Here is a 24,362-nt window from a genome sequence, read left to right as displayed (position 1 = left end):
GCATTCTCCTTGCTAATATTTTGTTATTAATTTCTGGATCTATTTCCATGAGATACTTTGGTGAATAATTTCCCTTTCTTTTAATGTCCTTGTCAGGTTTTGAAATCAAGCTCCTCATGTTGGCTCTGTTCAAAAAAACTTAAAGCATTAGAAACTATTCTTTCTTTTTCTATTCTCTGAGAAAGTTGGGTAGGTTTGATATTATTTTTTCCTAAATGTTTGATGAAATTCACCAGTGAAATCACCTGACCCTGAGGATTTCTTTGTGGAAAGATTTTTAATTGCTTCAATTTCATTACTAGTACCAGACTATTAAAATTTTCTATTTTTTCTGTCAGTAAGTTTTGCTTCTCAAGGATTTTTTCATTTTTACCCAAATTATGGCTAATTTATTGGTATAAAATTATTCACAATATCTTTATCTTTTTGATGTCTGTAGTGGTATCCTCTTTTTCATTCCTAATACTGTTAATTTGTATTTATCTCTTTATCACTCTTGATAAGGGCTTCTTAAATTTATTCATCCTTTCAAAGAACCAAATCTTAGCTTTGTTGATTTTTCTGTTGTACATTTACATTCTATATTTCATTCACTTCTGCTTTTCTCTTTATTATTTCTGTCCTTCTATATTCCTTATATTTGATGTACTATAGTCCTGAGGTAAGAGCATTTTTGCATTTTAATTCTACATATATTTAAAACTCTACAAGTCATTTCAATTACTGTTTTATAACAGTCAATTTCTATTTAGCTATTTATTTGCCCTTTCTACTGTTTTTCATTCCCTCCAGCATTTCTGCGCTTTCATCTAAGGTGATTTTCCTTTAAGGAACTCCCTTTAGGATCTCTTTTACTGCAGACCAATAAATTTAGTAATAGTGATGGAGTGCTCCAGTTTTGTTTTGTTCTGTTTTTCTTCAAAATGTTTCTATTTCACCTTTATTTTTAAAGGTATTTTTCACTGGGCACAGAAATCTAGGTTAGGAGCATTTTGAAGCATTTTGAAGTGATTGGTCCATTATCTTCTATCATCATAGTTGATAAATCAGCTGTCAGGCTCACTGTTGCTCCTCTGAAGGTAATACGTAGTTTTTCTGTGTCTGCTTTTAAGATTTTCAGCAGTTTTGCTATAATGTGCCCAGGTGTGGTTTTCTGTGCATTTATCCCATAGGGTTTGCTAAAATTCTGAATCTATGAGTTGATGTCTTTCATTATTTTGGAATGTTCTCAGCCACTGTCTCTGATTATTGCATTTGTCCCATTCTTTTTCTTCTCTTCTTCAGAGATTTTAATTATGCATATTTTAGAACTTTTGAGTATTATGCTTTTTTGTGTTCTTTTCATTCTCTTATCTCTGGGCTTTAATTTGAATATTTTCCCTTGATATGTCTAACAGTTCACAGATTCTGAGTTTGGCTATATCCAATTCATTATTAAGCCTACCAATAAGTTTTTCACTTCAGATAATGTATTTTTCAATTCAAGAAAGTCCATTTAAATCTCTGTATGGATTATAATTTTCTGGTGAAATTTCCCAGCATTTCATACATTTATTTTTTTCCTTTATTTTCTTGAAAATATTAATCATGGTCATTTTATAATCTTTAAATGCCAGCTCTCTTATTCAAATCATCTACAGATCTGGTTCACTTTCTTTATATTGTTAATTATAAGTCATATGGCCTTGCCTCTTTGACGGTCTCATCATTTTTTATTGTATGGCAGACATTTTGTCTGTAGATTTCAGATTATATTATATGCCACCAGAAAAGATTTCCTTTTTCCTCTGTCAGGCAAACAAGGTGAGTGACTGATCATATAAACTGCTTTTGAGAGCATGGCATACTCAGGCTTTTAACTAAGAGCCTACAGGTCCTTGACTCCTCAGCCCTGAAACGGTTCTCCCTCTGGAATTTTAGTTCCTTTAGTCTGCTTTCACAGATGTCCTAAAAATAATAGCATTTATAACTTAGGTAGGCTTTATAGTTGTTACTGTGGATGCACTGGCTTGCCATAAGCCACTGCATCCTACCCAGAAATGGGAGCTCTTCTTTGCTCTTTTTTTCTTTTTTAAGACTTTATTTATTTATTTGAGAGAAAGAGCACATGAGAGATACGAACAGGGAGATGGGCAGAGGGAGAGAGAAAAGCAGACTCCTGGTTGAGCAGGGAGCCTGACATGGGGCTGAATTCCAGGATGCCAGGATCATGACCTGAGCCAAAGGCAGATGCTTAACCAACTGAGCCACTCAGGCACCCTCTTCTGTGTTCTTTAAAGAGGAGATGAATGTTCATGGATTCACAGAATCATTCTATATGTGCTCTTCCTGCCTTCTTTCACTGCAGTTACTGTTCATCATAACTACCAATTCAGAAAGCATAACTGTCTAGGATACTTTGGACACTTAGGACACTGTTTTCACATTCCTCAGTACCTATTAGTTGCTCCCCTTACTTATAAGGTAATTAGTAATTTGAATATTAACTGAGTTTTGGATGATATTAGTTACTATTAGCTTTTTATGTGTAAGAGTAATACATTTATGTTTTTTCTTAAATCCTTACCATTTACAAATATATACTGAAACATTTATAAAGGATATAATATGACATCCAATTTTCTTCAAAATATAGAAGGGGAAAACTGAAGAGAGGTATAGATGAAACAATATAAGCCATGAGTTGATCATTGTTTAAGGTAGGTAATGAGTACATAAGGGTTCGTCATGTACTACGTCTACTTTTGTGTATGTTTGAAATATTCCATAATTAAAAAATTTTAATTTAACTGTCGCCCAGTTTTTCTCATCAAATCTATAAGATCTTATACATCATTTGTTCTTCTCCAACAATGGCCATAAGAATAGAGTGGGTATGAAAAAGGAGCACTATATATCAAAAAGTTAGTCAAATAATTTGTGCTCCAAATATCACCCCAATTTGGCAAATATTAATTATAAGAATTCCTACTATATATTATTAATGTAATTATTATGAAGCTTAAACATCTAACTCCCAAGTATCTACATCTGAATGAAGCAGTACTGTAACACTGATACTCCTCCCTCCCCATAACTTTGCTTTAATGCAATACAGGAATAAATACAGCTATTTACCTATATTGGGTCCTGCTATCGTAGATCTGTTTGAATGTTTAGAATGGGAAATCTCAGTTTCTGATTTTTTTTGCATAATTATTTGATTTCCAAGCCTCTTGGGTCCTAAGTAAAAGACTGTAAATTTCTGCTGAATATCAAGTCCAACTGGAAAAAGGAAAAAAGTATACAAGTACTTAAGTCATATAAATCTAGCCATGAGATCATTTATTTGTTTTTATATCTCTCATATTTCTATACCCTTTGAAATGAAAGCGCTAACAAAGTCCAGGAAATAAAAATGTAAAAAAAGCAAGAGTTAAAAATATAACAAATTAAAATTTATAATCTATCATAAAAATAAAAACCAATGTTCCTACAACAATTTAAATTTTATTATCTTGGAAAATAGAATACCTATAAATGAACAGATACAATTTTAATTTTGTTATCTTAGTCCATGCTATTTTTTACATATCTAAATACATGAAACTTCCTTTAAAATTATTCATATTATTTAAATAAATTATTTCTACACAATATCATTTAAATTGTTTTTCTGTTTCAGCATGAAGGAAATTTTTAAATGCTATCATATTCCTTACATTTATGTGTTCATTACTTCAATGAACTTACCATATTCAGAACTAATTAGATTTATGCAAAGATCTTCAGATTTAAAAGCTCTCTTCACATCAATCTTTTTAGTCCAATTTCCAGCTTTTAGCAAAACAGAATCCCTGAAAAATAACATATCATTTAAATAGTGACCCAAATACTAAATGAAATAATATATTAATCATCAAGGGTGGATTGACCCGTAGGTAGGTCCTATCTGGTAGTAAACTGAAGTCAGTACTGAAAACTACTTGCTGCAAATTCTGAGGAGACAGAAATGGAGAGTCAGTGGAGCTACCACAACAATAATTTCTAACTACATATTGACCAAACAGCTGATTCCAAGTTGCATTGCCTCATTTCATGGCCACCTGAATATATAGCTGATATCAACAACCCATGAGCTTGCCCCTAAATCACTATCACTTTTAAATGGCTATATATAGGTTACACGAATTCTTGAGAACTTGAATATCTTTAAAATTCATATAAAATAGTCTGTATCCAATAACATCACAAACCAGCAACCAATTTTGTGATTGAACTTATTTTAGCTTTATATAGTCCAGACTGTCTTCAGACTTGTCACAGAGAACAAAGATTTGTACAATGACATATTCTCTATAAATATGTCATAGTTAGCTGCAGTAAAGTATGTTAGACAGTGAAAGGGATGTTCAATTAGGCACTGTAGTCCCTTTAGGAACCTTGCATAGACTATTTTGGGAAGGTATCTTCCAGTGCTCTGGCAACAATGAGGAGATTCCCATTTCAGAGTCACTGCTAATCCTGAACTTACAAGTAAAGTAATATGATTAGGAGCATAGGCTCTGGAGTAAGACTGTTTGGGTTTAAATCTAGACTTTGCTATAAACTACCTATATGACCTTAGATAAATTAAACTCTTGGTCTCAATTTCCTCCTCTATTAAATTTAGATAATGATAGACTCTGTCTATACAAAGATAGAACAATTAATTACCTGGAACCTACTAAGAACTCAAAAAATATTAGCTATACCTATAACTGCTAATCTTAAGAGTTTGCCTATGGCATCCTGGGAGAAGATAACAGTATCAGAAAAAAGACTGATGTCATAGAATGGCATGCCAGAGAACTAGGTGTAAGGGAAGGTACCTCCTTTATACATTTGATCTGGTTGCCAGATCCTACAATGGAGCTATAGTAGTTTGTTGGATTTTAATTTAAAATATTAGATATGTCTTGAAGGAGCAGGAGGAAGATAATGAAAGAGTAGTAAGGTTGTGAATGACTGGAGAAAAGCAACAAAACGAGAAAGTTTAACAACAGTGAGCTATAGCTACTCCTAAAGGTCATTTACTCACTTGTTTCGGACCATGGTGAGAGATTTCACACTTTGTTCATTTGAGTACTAACAACAGACCCAATGTTAATACCTTCTTTAACAGACAAGTAAAGAAACTACCCCATTACAGTGTAAGGAAAATGTAATTTAATTAATCCCACAGTGATTTTATTACTCTTTCTCAGCAGAATTTTTCTTTTATAGTATATGCTTCGAAATAAAATTAAATGGAAATTGTATACTTACATAATTCTGTGCTTAAAAACCAGCTGATTATCTGCATCACCTATGATTAAGGTAACATAGTGAGAATCTGGTGCTGTTCTTTTAGTTTGTAGCTGTTCAAAGTTTCTTAATATAATGGTCACTAATATTTCCGCCATGGTATCACTATATCTTGCAATCTTTAAAAAAAAAGGACAGGCATAAAAAGTGTTAAAAATAACCTTCCTCCTCATATTCAGCTCCAAGTCAGCTATGGGTAGCTCTATTCCTAAAAAGACAATGAAAATACCTAAAAAATATTTACCTGTTCCACTTCAAGTTCATATTTTGGTAGATACATCACTGTTTCTTTTATTTGCGTTCCAAAAGGGGGGTGTCTATTTAAAATCTAAAAACATTTATATCATTATATTCTTACCACAGGACTAGAAGTTCTTTTAGTAAATTACTTTTTAGTGTCAATAGTTTTAATAATGCTTATTACCCCAAATGTTAAGTTAAAATACTTATGACTATGAGAAGGAAAACAATTTTTTAGAAGAAATAAAGATATAAAAGGTAGGCTTTAAAATTTAGGTAAAATTCAGATAACATTAGGAATAAATGAATATTAGATACCAGTTCAAGTTCCCTTGCGTCTGTTTCTTCTATTTTTTTAAAGGAGGTCAAACCTGCATTTACCATTGCATTTGACAATGTTATACCTGTGGAAAATTAATCAAATAGCAGTTTTTAAAGGATCCACTTTAAACTAAATCTATACTTAACCTTTCAATGACATTAGTAAAAAATTTTCTTAAAAATCCAGATTAATAACTAATTTTTTAAGTTTTAAAAAAAAGTTTTCAGTTGGATTATTTGGGCTGTGGCATTTATTCAATTGTTTGTATTTATTTTTTCAGACTGAAATAAAACATGTATTTGCTTTATAGAAGAAAGAGGAACTCTTTGGTCTACATGATGATTCAATTCTTATTTTTATCATATGTCACCCATAGAGAAAGTACCAAGCAATTCCTACTGTTATATTACACTCATATTTGAAAAAAAGACAACGTGATTTATGGATGGGAATATTGCTTCATAAAGCTATGGCTCTCTGAGCATTTCCATCCTAGAACTAGAATTCTATGTTTTTATACTGAAATCAGATAATTTTACTCTTCTGTCTAAAATTTCCAATTCCTTCCCATTGCATTTAAAATAAAGTGACAATTTCCTACCATGACCAAACTCCCTTACCTACCTGACTTGACCACAGCCTACTTGTCCCATTTAATTTCCTACCATTCTCCTCTTGTTGACTACTCTCTAGTCACATTTGCTTTAATTTTGTTCTTCAAATACATCAAGCTCACTTCCATCTTTGCACCTTCTCTGTTTTTTTTATGTTTTAAGAAACTGGAATTTAAAATTCTTACACTCACAAATGAATTCAACCAATCCCCAAAATTGGACATACTGTCAGAAGTATAAAATTCCAAAATATTACCATCTTGCCTAAAGCACATATATTACTGGTGGGATATTACACTATTTCTTTTTCCATACCTTTAACTATCCTTGGGAATTTCTCTTATTCATTCTTAAGATACAACTCTTAGTATTAATAATTCCTTCATATTCATTTTCCCTCAAAACTTTTCCTGAATTTTACTTTTTTATAAACATTGTTGAAAATCAATTTGTATTCATTATTTTTTTTCCTGATGTTCAGGAAGAACTTAGATTTGCTTTTTTATTTAGATTCTCCCATTTGTCTAGTGTATGAATTTTGCTGGGCAATTTTTGCTTCTTTCTCTTCAGCCATACTAACTGTAAAAAACACATTAGTGTTTGACAATTTGGAAGGGATAGAATGTAAATGATGCCTGACTGACAATATTCTAGAAAGTCAGATTCTGACTGTTTTTTTCAAAATATAACAAAAATTTTCATAATAATAATTTAATCTAATTTCAAAATTTCTGTAAGTTTATTTCCTAAATGGAGCCTCCTTCTCACATTAGAACTCATCTTTGTGAGATGGGTGCAGCATCTGGTTTGCTAGGACTTCAGTAGAGAGGTGAGCCTTAATATCAAGAACCCCTCCTCTAATTTGACCTTACTTTCACCAGCTAATCCCCATCTTTACCCCAGTTCCCAGGACTGGTCAATCCTCTGCTATCCCACTGATTTCAAACTTCAAGGAAATAAAAAAGCACTTCCTCACAAAATAGCTGGAGATCTTTGTTCTAAGGAATAATGAGAAAATCCCTAATAACCCATTACATAATTTTTTTAATGTCCCCAAGATGCATATAAAATTATAAAGCTAACAAAGCTGTCAGTCATGGAATAACAACCCTCTTCTTAGAGAGAAGGAGTAGGATCACAAAATCAAAGGCAACAAACTGGAAAACTCTGAAGTACTTAGTTATACCCCAGTCTTTGTAACTGGCACCCTTTAGAGTTTTTCAGTACAAAACTTGAGCTAGATCTCAATAGATAGAAATAAATAGGCACAATCTTCTGTCTACAGAATCTCTATGAAGATCAGTGAAAATATTGTCCTGTTACTGAAAAAAAAGAGAAAAAGTTAAGATACAAATAAGTGACATAATTCTCTGTAATGAATTAAGAATGGCCAGGATTGCTTGCTCTGTACCTTGTCATTGAGACCAAAACAAAATAATCATAAAAGTGGAAGAAAGAGCAACATATAGTTACCTAATTACTAAAATAAAATTTCACTCTTGGTTCAAGAACAAATTTAAAAATAGGAGAATTCACTTTTATTAGGGGGTGCCTGAGTGGCCCAGTCAGTTAAGCATCTGCCTTTGGCTCAGGTCATGGTCTCAAGGTCCTGGGATAGAGCCCCACATCAGGGCTCCTTGCTCAGCAGGGAGTCTGCTTCTCCCTCTCCCTCTGATCATCCTCCTTGCTTGTACTCTCTCTCTCTCTCTCATCTCTCTCCTCCAACCCTCAAATAAATTTTTTAAAAATCTTAAAAAAAAAAGAGCATTCATTTTTATTAGGTTTCCCAAATGATTTCAAATAGAATCCTTTAAGCAGGAGAAAACGAAAATCAGATTTTCAAGAGAAGTAAAGTTCAGTACCTTATTCAGGCCTACAAACACAATTTTTCTCAAAGTCATAACACCATAGAATAATTTTCCTAACAATGAAAAACAAAATAAATTGCAGACATTGACAAATTGCCTGCCTGTATTCAGTACCTACCAATTTTTTCCAGCTGTTTGGATATATGTAGAGAGTTTTCCCAAAGTTTGCATCTAAAACATTTAGCTAAAATCAAGCTGTTCAATAGTACAGCAAACTTCTTTTCTTGAACAGCCACAAAATCTGACAACCCTAAAAAAAAGTTTCCAATGTTAAATCTAGTATACTAGTTTACTGGGAAAAATATTGAAAATCCATTAATCCTATAACGTACATCTTGTAATTCGTGAACCGTTTCTGAAAATCTTCGCGGTATCTTGTGTCAAAGCAAAGTCTTGTATGGGAATGCATCCTAGCTGAGCCTGAATAAGACTGAAGGAAAGAAGAAATTTCATGATTTCCTTTTAAAAACTATTAGCTCATAGTATCTGACATCACTGAAGCATCTCTTCTTAAAATTCCTCTCTGCCTTGATTTCTGTGACACTAGATGATTCTATACCTTGCATCATTATTGTTACAAGTCATTGTTAGCTTCTTTCCAACCTCTAAAAGACCCCTTCTTATTTCTCTACTCTTCTTCATTCCTTCAACCTCTCTTTCTCTCGAAAATCTCATTTCTTCTCAAGACTTTCATTATAATCTCTAGATTGATAAATTTCAAATGCTTACAGGGCACTCTCACTTAGACTATTTCTTTAACCTCAACACATCTAAAATTGTTGTCATATTCTCATCCAATAGAGTTCTTTTAGCTCTACATATATAAGTTATTATAGAAAAGCAAGGCACTCTGTGTAATACACAAATATTTATTAAGTGCCTATAAGTGACAAGTAGAGTGTTAGGTCTGAAGATTCTGTTCAACATATGAAGGTCGGTAACATATTAGTTGATTATTAGAAACTAGCAGTTGCTTGGCTACAAAATTTGAGGAGTGGGTGGGAAGAAGGGAGAAAAGGAACTAACGTACATTGTGCCTACTATATCCCATTTTGACTGTTTACTTTTCTCACCAGACAAATGATGTGCAACTCACCCTATGGATCTAACTAAAATTATCAGACTTATATTAATTTCTTGAAGGTCTCTTGATAAGTCAGGTAGACAAAGAGAGAATAATAGTTATATTTCATGGTTTAGTTTTAGCAAACAATATGTGAAAATAGAAGGTTGTAACCAACTCACTTCTCAGAATGGGTGCATATAGCTGAAACTATAGACTATTTGATTCTTTTGGCTATAGTATATCTTCTGAAAGTTATTTTATATTATTTATTAAGAAATCATTGTAAAGAATAATCTAAAATTTGTATGGAACCGCAAAAGACCCCAAATAGCCAAAGAAATCTTGAAAAAGAAGAACAAAATTGAAGATATCACCATCCCAGATTTCAAGATATATTACAAAGCTATAGTAATCAAAACAGTACGGTACTGGCACAAAAAGCAGACATATAAATCAATGGAAGAGAATAGAGAGCCCAGAAATAAACCCATGATAACATGGTCAATTAATCTTTGACAAAGGAAGCAAGAATATGCAATGGGAAAAGGACAGTCTCTTCAACAAACGTTGTTGGGGAAACTGGACAGACACATGCAAAAGAATAAAACTGGACCACTTTCTTACACCATACACAAAAATAAACTCAAAATGGATTAAGGACCTAAATGTGAGACTTGAAACCATCAAAATCCTAGAAGAGAACACAAGCAATAATTTCTCTGACATTTTTCTAGATAAGTCTCCTAAGGCAAGGGAAACAAAAGCAGAAACAGCTATTGGGACTACATCCAAATTAAAAGTTTCTTCACAGCAAAGAAAGCAATCAACAAAACAAAAAGACAACCTACTGAGAGGGAGAAGATAATTGCAAATGATATATCTGATAAGGAGTTAATATCCAAAATATATAAAGAACTTATACAACTCAACACCAAAAAACAAATAATCCAATTTAAAAATGGGCGGAAGACATGAACAGACATTTCTACAAAGAAGACATACAGATGGCCAACAGACATATGAAAAGATGCTCCACATCAGTAATCACAGGGACATGCAAATCAAAACCACAATGAAATACCACCTCACATGTGTCAGAACATCTAAAATCAAAAACACAAGAAACAAGTGTTGGTGAGGATATGGAGGAAAAGGAACCCTTGTACACTGCTGATGGAAATGCAAACTGGTGCAACCAGGAGAGATCTTAAATGGCTCAACCAAAGATGATAATAATTAGTAATAACCATTTCTTGAATACTTACTATGCTCCAGGGACTACATTAGATGCTTTGCATACCTATGACAGAAATTGCTAGCTGACTGTCCCATTATGTGTTCTTACCTATACACGAAGATTATATTTCTCAGTCAACTTTGTAGCTAGATGCAGCCCTTTACTAAGATTAGTTAGCAAACTAATAAAAATGATACAAGAACTTTCCAAAAGACTTTTGTATCCTGGCCAACTTAGTAAAGGAAGGATTTTTCAGAATAGATCTGTGCGTAAAGAATAGAAATCCCTCAAATGAATCCCACCTCAGGTACCACATCTTAATCTAGACAAAAGTAGCTATTTGGTTTTGTTTTTAAATAGATCCATTTTCTTTTTCATCATTTTAATTAAAGACTATAAACAAGAACAACAACAACAAAAGAAATCCTGCAAATGAAGGAAAGTTAAAGGTGTACTATGAAGCTGTACAACTCTTCTGAGAGAAGAGTTATTCTGAAGCTATTCTTTCTGCCTAAACAAAAAATAAGAATACCCAAAGAAACACCTGAGACAAAGGATCAAGATAGCACACGGAGCCTTCTATATACTTACTCTTCTTCAAATTCCATGAAAGGATGGACATATGTATATGTGTGTTTATATATGTATGTCTCCATCCATAAAACTACAGGAAAGCAAGAAAGTATGCCACTGATAGACCAGAAAATTTAATGTTAGAAATAAAATCTATGAAGAGGAGCAAACCTATGAGAAAAATAAAACTGGAGGAAATTATCCACAACACATGCAGAAGAATCAATAGACATAATATTGTAATACCTGGCAACAGATGGTAACTACATTTATCATGGTGAGCATCACGAATTGTTGAATCACTATGTTGTACACCCAAAACTAACATAACATTGTATGTCAACTATACTTCAATTTAAAAAAAAAACTCTTTCCTTAAAAAAAAAATCAACAGATTAAGAAGGAGAGAGAGTGATATTTGTCTGAGCAATTTACTGAAATGCTATATTCTGAGCAAGTACATTAGTCCACCCCTGCCACTCTCTCTCATTTGTGGAAAATATTAGGCAGTTGTAGTATGTACTAAGAGGCTAACACAGGATTGTAGACATTGGAGCCAGAGAGGCAGGTCAGTTTTCTAGGTAGTAACAAACACCCAGGAGAGGTAAGGAGGCTTTATTCTTCTCTTTTTTAGATTTTACTTATTTATTTATTTACTTATTTGAGAGAGAGAGTGGGGGGTGATGAGGAGCAGAGGGAGAGGGACAAACGGACTCTATGTGGGAGAGAAAGTATAAAATGTGGAGAAGAGAGTCAGAAGGCCCACATTCAGCTAGAAGGAGTTCCAGAAAGAGTGAACAGAGGGAATAAAAGAGAAATAATTAACTTATAGAAGAAAACTTCCCAGAGCTCAAGAAAGATACAAGTCTACATATTACGAGAGTCCCCAGAGTGCTGTGCAAAATAAAGAATAAAGATACACACGAGACCGTCATGCTGAAATTTCCTAACACAGATAAAGAAAAAAATTATTTTAATATTCCGAAGAGAAAAAAAAAGTTACTAACAAAAGAATGAAAACAAATTGGGTCACCAAAAATGGATGCAAGAAGAACAGTACCAAAGAAATTTCTGAAGAATAATTTAGCCAAACTCATTCAAATGAAAGAGCAAATTATATTTTAGGCTTATAAAGAATCCGAAAGACTCAGTAAATTACTTGAGAATGTACCCAGCAGAATAAGCTATATATGTAACAAAAAGGAAGGCAGAAATTTTAAAAAGCGGTAAGTAAGCAAAGAAATCAGTGAAAAAAATTAGGTAAGTCTATAATTTTTAATGCACACTTAAGATATTTTCAAATTAACAACTGGAACTAAAATCCCAAAGATCTAAATAAACATGGGAGAGAACAAGAAGTAGGAGGGAAGTGAAAATGTGAAAAGGTTTTGACTCATACGGGGAAGTTTAAAATGTTCATTTTCTACAGATATTGGTAGAAAAATACAAATCTACACATGCAATATAGAATTTTAAAGGAAGAGCTAGCTAGAAGAACAAAAACAAAGAAAAATTGATATATCCAAAAAGAGGCAGAAGAGGCAAAAGAAAAAAATTAGTGCGAAAAAAGAAAGAAACAAGCAATGATAATGTTAAGAAAACATACAATAACAGTAAGTCTAAACATATCAGTAATTATAATAAATGTAAATAGACTGAATTCCTCAAAAGAATTCTGAGACTGGATAAAAAAACAGTAACAAAATCTAGCTATATGTTATATATACAAATTATATGTAAAATAAAACAATATGAAAACATTAAGAATAAAAAAGATATACAAAATAAAACTAGTAATATTAATATTAGACAAAATAGAATTAAAACCAAAAAGCATTCAATAGGACAGTTAGTTGACTCATCTACCCAGCTCCTTTCCATCTAGCAGCAGAGAGGACAAGATAGGACAAGAAAGGCAACATGGACATGTGAGCCTATTGGTCTGTAGTACCTAAAATATGTCTAACTATAAGGTTAAGTACAACTTCTTTTTTTTAAAAGATTTATTTATTTATTTATTTGAGGGGGGTATGGGGAAAGAAAGAGAGAGAGAGAGCGAGCATGAGCAAGGGGAGGGGCAGAAGGAGACAGAATCTCTCTCCTAACTTATACCATATAAAAAATTAACTCCAGTTGCCTTATAAGAAACCCCCAGGTAAAAATAAAACGGTTTTCAAGTATTAGAAAAAATGACAGGAGATGTCCTATAATCTTAGGATATGTGGCAGAGACTGCTTTGCCTACCCAACATTCACTCTCTTTCCTTCTTAATAGTAGAACCCCAATTTTAATCTAGGCATACTATCACCAAGATATTTCCCAGTCTCCTTTGCACTTAGGAGGAGTCATTAGGTGCAAAATGTTGTCAGGATTTCCAAGAAGTCTACTAAAAGAGAGAAAATACTCAAATGTAACAGCTGAAGCCCTGGCAGTCATTTTGGACAATAAGGTGACATTGAAATAGAAGTTACGTGGGATGGCAGAACCGAAAGATAGAAACCCAAGTACTGATGATACCATGAAGCCACCATATCTACCTCAGACTACCCACTTTGAGCTATCTCTTCTGTGAAAGAAAAGTAGCCTGTCTTCTTTAAGGTATTGTTAATTCATTTTATTATACAGTTTTACATAGTTGAACCTAAACCTAAGAAATACAGGATGGGAAAAAACTTCCTAAAAGACATAAAACCTAGAACTCATAAGGATAAGATTAACATGTATGATTTTATAACTATTTAAAACTTCTGCATAAAACCAGATAATACATATATTTCCTCCTAATAATCAGGGATTTGCAAATTGTTAAATATAATTTTCACCCATTAGATTGACCAAAGTTTAAAGATACAAAACAAATATTAGTATGTGTGGAAACAGTCACTCTTTGTATACTATGAGTGGGAACTGTAAATTAGAGACTTTTCAAAGGCAATTTGGCATCATATATTAAATCTTCTCATATATATATATATATATATATATACACTTTCACCCAGAAATCTTTGAAAAATATGATAGAATCCCAAGGAAGCTCATTTCAGCACTATTTGTAGTAGTAAAAATTTGTAAGCCATCTAATTCTTCATCAACAAAGGGGTGGTTAAAAATTATACTCATATTTATAGAATACATTGCTATTAAAGTATACGTTGTCATTAAAATAAATAAGGTTGACGTGTATATGTACTGATATAGAATCTTTTTATTTAACTTTATTTTATTATGTTCAATTAGCCAACATATAGTACATCATTAGTTTTTGATCTAGTGTTAAACGATTCATTAGTCGTGTTTAACACCCAGTGTTCATCATGACAAGGGCCCTCCTTGTCAGCTGGTTACCTCATCCCCCCACCCCCTTTCCTTCTATAACCCTCAGTTGGTTTCCCAGAGTCCAGAGTCTCTCATGGTTTGTCTCCCTCCCTGATTTCTTCCCATTCAGTTTTCCCTCCCTTCCCCTATGGTCCTCATGGCATCACAAGAACAATAATTATGATTTTTTTTGTAGTAGACATTACATATGTTTATTAGCACACATATTTGTGCTAAATAAATAGGAAATTGGAAGGATGCACAGCAAACTACTGATAATAACTACTTCTGGGGAAGAAAGATGGGAAAGTCAAGACAAACCTTACCTTTTGATTTATAAATTTTTGACTCTTTAAAAATTAATCCATGCCTTACTTATATAATAACAAGAAACAAATGAAGAAAAAAAATCACTGATTTGAAAATACATCTTATGAGTTCATTGAAAAATACCAGTTAAAACAAACAGAGCTAAGGCTGAGTACAAAAGATCTGGGAATTAAAGTTATAAAAAATTTAAAAATAGCCTTAAATTAAAGGTCAGAAACTTGGAAGGATGAAAGTTTAAAATTAAGATTAACACCTACTTAAAAAAACAAAAAACCAGATCTGAAATTCAGCACTGTAACAGGGATATAAGAGACATATGAAAGTGACAACTATGAGACATCATCACCTACCAAAAAACTGTACATTTTGGATTAAGAAAAGACCCCACATAGTTATCTCTTCCTGGTCACACTTAAGTAGATGCAGAAAGGTGGGAAATTATAATAGGAAACTAAACTACAATATTTATAAAAATTACAAAATCATCAATTCTAAAATATGACAGCCCCAATCAAAAGAATGTATGACTCAATTTAAGGGAAGGTAAATGGAAGCATTCAAGCTGCAAATAAAGTGTTCCTAAGAAGATGCTTGTGGGAAAATACTTTGATTTCATTTGACCCAAGAGTGGATGCAACAAGGTATATTGGGAAAAAAACACTGAGAGAAGCAACAGACCTAGGTTTTAGTTCTAGCTCAGTCTCTAGCATGGCAATACAATCTTGGGAAAGTCACAGCTTATCTGGGCATCGCTTACTTCATTTGTAAAATGAAAGGACTAGACTATATGGTCTCTAAGGGTATTTGAATTTCTAGAAAAATATAGCTTAGAAACAGAACATTAACTTCTGTTGTCCAAGCTATAGATCTGCTTGTTGAGCAATATACAACTGTGAAAAGTTTGTTTCTGAGACTTCAAGGCATGTGGGAGATAAAATTCAATGGAATATAAGGAAGTATACCAGAGAGAGTGACCTCCTCTAGCTAAGGAGGAAAAACAAATTCTTTGGATAAGGGGTTTTATTGAAGCACATAAAAAAGTCATTTCACATGAAATCACATCATCTAAATCAAACAGTTTAACATTAAGACCTAAATACTCAGAAAATCAACCACTAGGCAAGCAGGAAAGAATATCATTATATTTGTGACTGCAAACTGTAAAAGTCACAATTTACAATGTAGTCTTAGTTTACTCTTCTAATTACTATTCCTCTATACAAACTTCCCATTCTCAGTAGAATAGACATTCCACTGTCATATATGCATTCTCACTCATGTTTTTACTTTTACTATTTGTCTCTCTCCCTCAATGCCGCTATCATTCAATATACATTTATTATATGTGTTTTCATACTGTCCATCATCTTTATACACATGGTTCTCATTCAAGCTAACTTGAAAGCTCCTGATGATGACAAACTTAACCTCCTTTTCTATCATTACCTTGCTTCAGCAGAACACACTCTCAAAAAATGTTGACCTAAAAAATTCACAAATCATCTATTTTAATTGAAGTCTGAGAGTTTTCGGACATTAATTTCATATCTATATTGACACCTTATTTTTATGTAAATGTGTTCTTTTTTGTATTAAGGAAAACAAATTTAAAATATGTTTTAAAACTAAAAAAATTTTTCATAAATATGAATCACAAATGGTAGTATTTTAAGACATTTAACAATTATCTTTACCAATTTACTTTCATTTCTCTTGTTTTAATTCTTCCTTCCATTGGAAATCTATAAATAAAAACACAGGGCAAAACTTTAATTATTACCACTTATTTTAACTAAATAGAACCTTTAAAAAATTATTTAAAACATATTTAATTTCCTTACCTGATAGTTACCCGATTTGGATCTTTGTTCAAAGTATTCAGTGTTTTCTTTTCATTTATCCTTAACTGCACATCTACAAATTCCTTGCAGCTGGCTATCATTGTGACCTATAAAATTTCATCATTTGCCCATTTACTTATGTCCCTTCTTTACGTCTTTCCGCTCATCTTTTTTCTATTTACTTATTTTCCATGCTGCCTTGGGATAGCACAGCTTTATCATTTAAAATGTGTTAACAGAATTAAAGATTCGCTTTATACATTTTGCTTCTTTGAAATGTGAATGAATGAAGGACACATTCTTGTCACATGCCAGACATTATGCTGGACACCAATAAGATCACAAAGATTAATAAAATAAAATTTAAAATATTCAGTCCTGTGCCCACCACACTGTAAGCACTCAATAAATGTAGCTGTCATTTCTACTACTATTATATTATTATTCACCCTTCTGTAGTTTGCAATCATTATCCTGATTGAGATTAATTTTGTAATGGAAAGAATGCTTTAGATATTAAGAAATTTGTATTACAGATCCTACTTCTGTCAGATGACTTTGAGCAAAGTACTCTTTGTGCTTCGGTTTCTCACATCTGTAACATGAAATTAACATCTGTTCTAATCCTCTTACACACTTACTGAACTCAAAATAAGATCAGTTAATGTTAATATTAGGGTTTTCTCCTCTTGATTTCCCTTAGTTAAGAATAATATTTACATAAAAATACATGCATTCTAGTTTTCATCAGTTTTTGTGCAATTTTTGTATAATAATCTCATTACAAAAATCAACTTAGATATTTTAAATAAAAATTAATGGTTAAATTTGAGAATAAGAATAAATATCTTGTTGCATATTCATGTACCCTATAAAGGGAGAAAGGACCAATACAGTTCTCAGGTGTCAACAACATGACTATCGCTCTATTTACTGCTGTAGTTGTAAAGTTGCCCTCACTGCTGATATCTTAGCATAACCTTGTTTTCACTCCCACTTCTCCACAATCACTGCTTTTTTCTGGTCCATTACCAATACTATCTTATTTCTACTATTATTCTGACGCAAAAGCTTTAGGGAAGAATTGCAAGTACGTGGCACACATGTCCAACATTGTCCATCATTCACAGCAGACTTGCCTAATATATCCTGCCACATCATCCTGGTCTTTCTCAACAAAGTACACTTGGTAGCCACCACCAAGGTAATTGGCATTATCACTTAAGTTGAAAGGTAGTTGCTATCCCACTTTGGGTATGTATATGAATTTTCTTAGCCCTGATACAGAGATACGATTGAAAATATACTGTAAAGAGTAATATTCCATATCTCATGATCAACGGTATATAAGGAGATATATAAGCACTACTAGAAATGCGTTCGTGGGGCGCCTGGGTGGCACAGTCGTTAAGCGGCTGCCTTCGGCTCAGGGCGTGATCCCCGCGTTCTGGGATCGAGCCCCACATCAGGCCTCTCTGATAGGAGCCTGCTTCTTCCTCTCCCACACCCCCTGCTTGTGTTCCCTCTCTCGCTGGCTTGTCTCTGTCAACATAAATAAATAAAATCTTTAAAAAAAAAAAAGAAATGCGTTCTTGTCTGCTTACTCATTCTTAAATTGCATGAGATATGCAAAGTAGTTGTTTCTGCAATATTATTTTTACTACATCATTACGTATTTATTTTCTAGTGACAACTAATTTACCAGATCTAATAAAGTCTCTTTTCCACTGATGGTACAAAATTTCTTCACTGTCTCAAATGTGATGTAATACCAAGCCATCAATCTTCCTGCCTCTGTGGAAAAAGATGAAAAAAGAAACATTCACCCCATCAGTTGAAACAACTTGCTTTTTCAGCAGTTTAACAAACATTCCTTAACATCTATTCTGTGTCTGTAACAGCATCAAGTACAAAAGACACACCAGAAAATCTAGAAGACACAGTTTCTAGAATTTATAGGTTGGCTAGGGAGATAACTACATGCAAAATAGCCAGACTAGAGGACAAAATCCAGTTAATGATAATATTTGCATATACAAGGGGCACCTGGGTGGTTCAGCTGGTTAAGCATCTGACTCTTGATTTCGGTTCAGGGCATGATCTCAGGGTTGTGAGGTGAAGCCCGGTGTTGGGCTTGGTGCTCAGCCTGAGTCTGCTTGAGATTCTCTCTCCATCTCCCTCTGCCCCTGCCTACCCTGTGCACACATACTCTGTCTCTAAAATAAACAAATCCCTAAAAAATATATTTACATACACAAGCTTAAGTACAGAGAAAATTAAACCTAAGAGAATGGTCAGTGTGGGATGTCTTAGTAGAGATAACGGGGCTTGAGCAGGATTTAAAAATAAATAATACGCCTTGGCAGAAAAGAAAAGCTGTCATGACCAGAGTAAAAAAAAAAAAAAAAAATCAAGACTTATTTATCAAAACAGTAAAGTTAAAGACTATCTTTAGGGCTGTGTAGGTGGCTCAGTCAGTTAAGCATCTGACTCTCATGAGACTGAGCCCCACGTTGGGCTTGTGCTGGGCATGGAGCCTGCTTAAGATTCCCTCTCTCCCTCCCCTGCCACTCTCTAAAAAAAAATTTTTTTTTAAAAAGACTATCTTTAGAATACTTTAATGAGAGATATGGCTTGATAGTGACTATGAGTTCAGCTCAAACTGACCTGCTTCAAGTTACTGCTCCAACACTTAGTAAGTAGGTGATCATATGCAGGTTATTTTACCAGTTTCTTAATGTAATTTGGGGAAAATAGAAGTATATATGTCATATGTTTGTTGTGAAGATTAAATGCAATATCATATGTATAGTACTTAGCACAGTGCCTAACATTAAATAAATGTTGCTACTTTTATTACGAAAACACAATGAATAAAAGACTATGAGGGCCTGAAAGAGCCTTGAAATACTAACAAAGGAGTTTAGATTTTGGATTTGATTTGTAAAATAACAGAGGACCACTTAAAATTCTTGAGCAATATTTAATTAAATTGAAGTTTGAAAATAAATTGTTTTGGAAATAGAACACTGAGTTGGCTGGAAGTAGCAGTATGGGTAGAGCAGGGGTAAGTAAATGATGAAATGAAATTCATTTGAAAAGTTACTGGTGTCAATTACAAGTTGTCAAAAACATTACAAAGAATTTCAAGCCTTATGAACACACAGAGGAAATAGCTGGGAAGAAAAAATTGCATATTGCTTCTCAAGCAAAGGTCTAACACAGGTTTTACTGAAGAAGGGAAGAACTGGACATTCCATCAGACATATAGGCATCAAGGACATGGAAGAGTAGACAGAACTAAGAATCAGGAAGAAAAGTAGTCAGGGAAGCTTAAAAGCCACATTATCAATTAGGATCCTGGTGGATATGTTCAACCAAAACATGGTTGATTCAGTGGTTCATAAAAGGGAGCTTCTGAGAGCCATGTGTGAGATATACAGAATATGGTTACCATGGGAACTAGTATGTTAACCTTTACGATATATTTAAAGATGCTCCTCTTATCCTAGATGTTTATAAATTAATATAAGGTTTCTCCCTGCTAGAGAAAATGAAAGTTTGAGAGAAGACTTGATACTTGCTGGATTATTAGAAAGGATGAAAGATTCCCAGGCAAGGTATAAAAATAACTTAGAAAGGAAGGCATGAAGAAATTGAGTCAAAGTAGAAGGATTGGAAAATATTTAAAAAGATTTGCAAGTGAAGGTGGAAATAAAGATGCAACTTTTAATCAATATGGTGTTGAATGATGAATATTCTTATAATAGCAAATTCAGGATATTTCGAAATGAAGGCCATAGGATTGGGGGGTGGGGTAGAAGTAGAGGCCATGAGACCCCTCTCACATCTCTTACTACCAGAAGTGACTGACTGATGGCTCCAGCTACTATGTTCTGAATCTATCACTATGTTTACATCAAGATCATACTTCTTATGAGATGCTCCAAACCAATACTAAGCACGGCAGGAATATTAAGGTAGATCTATAAGACAAGAACTCCTTGGATAGGGAACTTTGAACTTAAAGATTCTCCATCAGCTTTGCTGAATGGCCTTAGGACTGCATTTTAGGTTAAAATTCTCTTTCCTTCTTCGAAGCAAACAACTAAATAATTCATGCAACCTCATAACAAGAACACTAATCTCAATAATTATCCTAATAAAAATATTAGCACAGCTTAAAAGATGTTACATTTCTCATAAAGTTATACCTACATACATAAACACATGCATGCATACATACGTAAACACTTTGTGTTGTTTTTTTTAATAGCTTAATGGTGTAATAAGAGTTGAGGCTGCTGAGTTATGAACACAAAGGACAATATGTTTAGAGACTGGACATTGGGTAATATGTACTTTCAAGGCAGAGTACATGGCCAACCTGGGCCCAGAGGAAGACCAGGTAAAAGGGCATCATGTGCAGTACTGTATTATTCTGAGAATTCAGCTACTTTCAGCTAGATTTGTGTATTATATGTTAAGCTGCTATGATGGTTAATTTTAGGTGTCAACTTAACTGTCAACTGGCCATAGAGTACCTCTATATTGGGTCAAATATTATTCTGGATGTGTCTGTGGGGATGTTTTTGGATGAGATTAACATTTGAATTGGTAGACTGAATAAAGCAGATTGCCTTTTTTTTTTTTTTAATATTTTATTTTTAAGTAATCTCCAAATCCAATATGGGGCTCCAACCTACAACCCCAAGATCAAGAGTTGCAAGTTCCAACTGAGCCAGCCAGGTGCCCTGCGGATTGCCTTTCCTAATGTGGGTGATCTTCATCCAATCAGCTGAAGGCTTAAATAGAACAAGAAGACTGACCCTCTGGTGTAAGAAGGAATTCCTCTGCCTGACTCCTTTAAGCTGGGACGCAGGTCTTTTCTTGACTTTGTATACTTGAACTGAAACACTGGCTCTCCTTGGGTCTCAAGACTACCAGCTTTAGACTGGAATTTATACCATCAGTTCTTCTGGTTCTCATGTCTTCACACTCAGACCAGAACTACACCATTGGCTCTATAGACCTCTATCTTACTGACTGCAGATCTTGGGACTTCTAAGCCTCCATACGTATGTGAGCCAACTACTTATAATAAATTTTATCTATCTATCTATCTATCTATCTATCTATCTATCATCTACTGACTTTCTCTGGTGTGTGTGTGTGTATATGTATATATTATATATATATGTAATATATAAATAAATAATATGTATGTATATGTATAGCCTGGACATGGAATGACAGAGGAATTAAAGAGAAACCAAAGATATCAAATATTTCATAATCTTAAGCTTGGCAAAATGGTTATGCTGTTGGGAATGATAGGCAAATATAGAGACAGATATATTTTTTTAACCTTGGACAAAAGAGAGCAACAACTCTCATGGTTCATCCCCCTTCTGTTTACCCCCCCTTCACTTAGCATAATCTCCTCCAGTCCCGTCCATGTTGCTGCAAATGTTATGTAATCATTCTTTCTGATGGCTGAGTAATATTCCATTGTATATATGGACATCTTCTTAATCCAGTCATCTGTTGAAGGGCATCTTGGCTCCTTCCACGATTTAGCTATTATGGACAATGCTGCTATGAACATTGGGGTGCATATGGCCCTTCTCTTCACTACGTCTGTATCTTTGGGGTAAATACCCAGTAGTGCAATTGCTGGATCATAGGGTAGCTCAATTTTTAACTTTTTAAGGGACCTCCACACTGTTTCCTAAAGTGGCTGTAACAACTTGCATTCCCACCAACAGTGTAAGAGGGATCCCCTTTCTCCACATCCTCTCCAACATTTGCTGTTTCCTGCCTTGTCCATTTTTGCCATTCTAACTGGTGTAAGGTGGTATCTCAAGGTGGTTTTGATTTGAATTTCCCTGATGGCTAATGATTTTGAACATTTTTTCATGTGTCTGTTAGCCACTTCTGTGTCTTCATTGGAAAAGTGTCTGTTCATATCTTCTGCCCATTTATTGATTTGATTATTTGTTTCACATGTATTGAGTTTGAGAAGTTCTTTGTAGATCTTGGATACAAGTCTTTTATCTGTAGTGTCATTTGCAAACTGTGGATTCTGGGAAACAAACTGAGGGCTTCAGAGGGAAAGGGGGTGGGGGATTGGGATAGGCCGGTGATGGGTATTAAGGAGGCACATATTGCATGGTGCACTGGGTGTTATATGCAAGTAATGAATCATGGAACATTGCATCAAGAACTGGGGATGTACTGTATGGCGACTAATATAACAAAATAAATATTATTTTTTAAAAAATTTAAAAAAAGAGAGCAACAACTCATGTTTATGGTAAAAATTTTTTGCATTGGTTATCCCATTTGATCATCACAACAACCCAATAATGTAAGTAGGACACATAATATATTCTTGTTTTGCAGATGGAATAAACTAAGGTTCAGTGAGCATCAGGTCACAGCTAGCAAGTGGTAGAATCAGGAGTGAAATCCAAGTTTTGGAACCCCAATTTTATGTTCATTCCATTTCACAGTATTCCAAGTCAAATTAACTGTCACATGCTTCTGGATGTCAAATTAACTGTCACATGCTTCTGGATGTCAAGTTTCATGTTATTCATGTAAGTAAAGACTTCCAACAGAAAATTGAGCACTGGGGCACCTGGGTGGCTCAGTCAGTTAAGCATCCCACTCTTGATTTCAGCTCAGGTCATGATCTCAGTTTCCTGGGATCGAGCCCTGCATGGGCTCTGTGTTCTGTACAGAGTGTGCTTGTCCCTCTCCCTCCCCCTTCTTGTTTTTGCTCTCACTCTTGTACTCTTGCTCTCTCTCAAATAAATAAATAAATAAATAAATAAATAAATAAATAAAATCTTCTAAAAAAATAAAATAAATCTTAAAAAAAAAGGAAAAAGACAATTGAGCACCAAATTCTGTAAAGAAGGTAAGGGACCAGAATCAAAATTACAGTTTTGAATTCATTTATGTAATGACTGTAGCTGAAGCTTGAAGGTAAATCATGTTTTTAAGAAAATAATCATAAACTGGGAATGAAGGTCCAAGGTCTGCAACTTTAAGAAACCCATAGTAAAGCAAAATGGTCAGCAAGGAGAGACTGAATAAAGCAGAGGAAAACTAAAAGATTACTAAGAAGAGGAAAATTAGTCAGGTAGTATTCAATGATGATGGAGAAGAATCATTATAGATCATTTATTTGATATATTCAAGAGTAGAAGGAATGGTATCCATGTATTCAAGAAGTTCCACAGGGAAGGAACAATAGTGGGAATTAGATTCTTGAGAGTAAAAGTACCTAAAGAACAGATGAAGTTACATTGATGATTCTTATGTCCCCTCTAATGAGACACCCTAGAATACACAGAAGATAATTTTCACAAACAAAATTATGTTTATCAGAAGAACCATAGGAAAAGGAAAAAACAGTTATAAATCTAGGGCTGAGAGTAAGGGCAATAAATTGCTTTAAAAACTTAACCTTATATAAATAGATGAAAAGAACCAATCAGAGATCAAGAGCACAATAAGCGAATTTAAAAATATAAGTGAAATAAGTCAAGCAGAGAAAGACAATTATCATATGGTTTCACTCATTTATGGAACATAAGAAGTAGGAAGAATGGTAGGAGAAG

At 33.7% G+C, this 24,362-nt stretch overlaps 1 protein-coding gene across 1 annotated transcript in view; it reads right to left on the bottom strand.

Annotated features, from left to right (window-relative positions):
- Positions 1-24,362, bottom strand: part of HFM1 (helicase for meiosis 1) — a 98,919-nt gene that overhangs the window by 36,297 nt on the left and 38,260 nt on the right. Inside the window, exons 20-29 of the mRNA XM_040627050.1 lie at positions 18,434-18,525; positions 16,732-16,838; positions 16,585-16,632; positions 8,702-8,799; positions 8,488-8,619; positions 5,884-5,969; positions 5,570-5,653; positions 5,287-5,444; positions 3,733-3,836; positions 3,118-3,264 (exon numbers count right to left, since the gene is read on the bottom strand). Coding sequence (XP_040482984.1) covers positions 3,118-3,264; positions 3,733-3,836; positions 5,287-5,444; positions 5,570-5,653; positions 5,884-5,969; positions 8,488-8,619; positions 8,702-8,799; positions 16,585-16,632; positions 16,732-16,838; positions 18,434-18,525 — 1,056 coding nt within the window. The remainder of the gene's footprint in view (positions 1-3,117; positions 3,265-3,732; positions 3,837-5,286; positions 5,445-5,569; positions 5,654-5,883; positions 5,970-8,487; positions 8,620-8,701; positions 8,800-16,584; positions 16,633-16,731; positions 16,839-18,433; positions 18,526-24,362) is intronic.

Source organism: Ursus maritimus, unplaced genomic scaffold, assembly GCF_017311325.1.
Source record: "Ursus maritimus isolate PB19 unplaced genomic scaffold, ASM1731132v1 scaffold_12, whole genome shotgun sequence".
Taxonomy (NCBI): domain Eukaryota; kingdom Metazoa; phylum Chordata; class Mammalia; order Carnivora; family Ursidae; genus Ursus; species Ursus maritimus.
The sequence above is the reverse complement of the archived record's forward strand: the minus strand, read 5'-3'. Positions and strand labels throughout refer to the sequence as shown.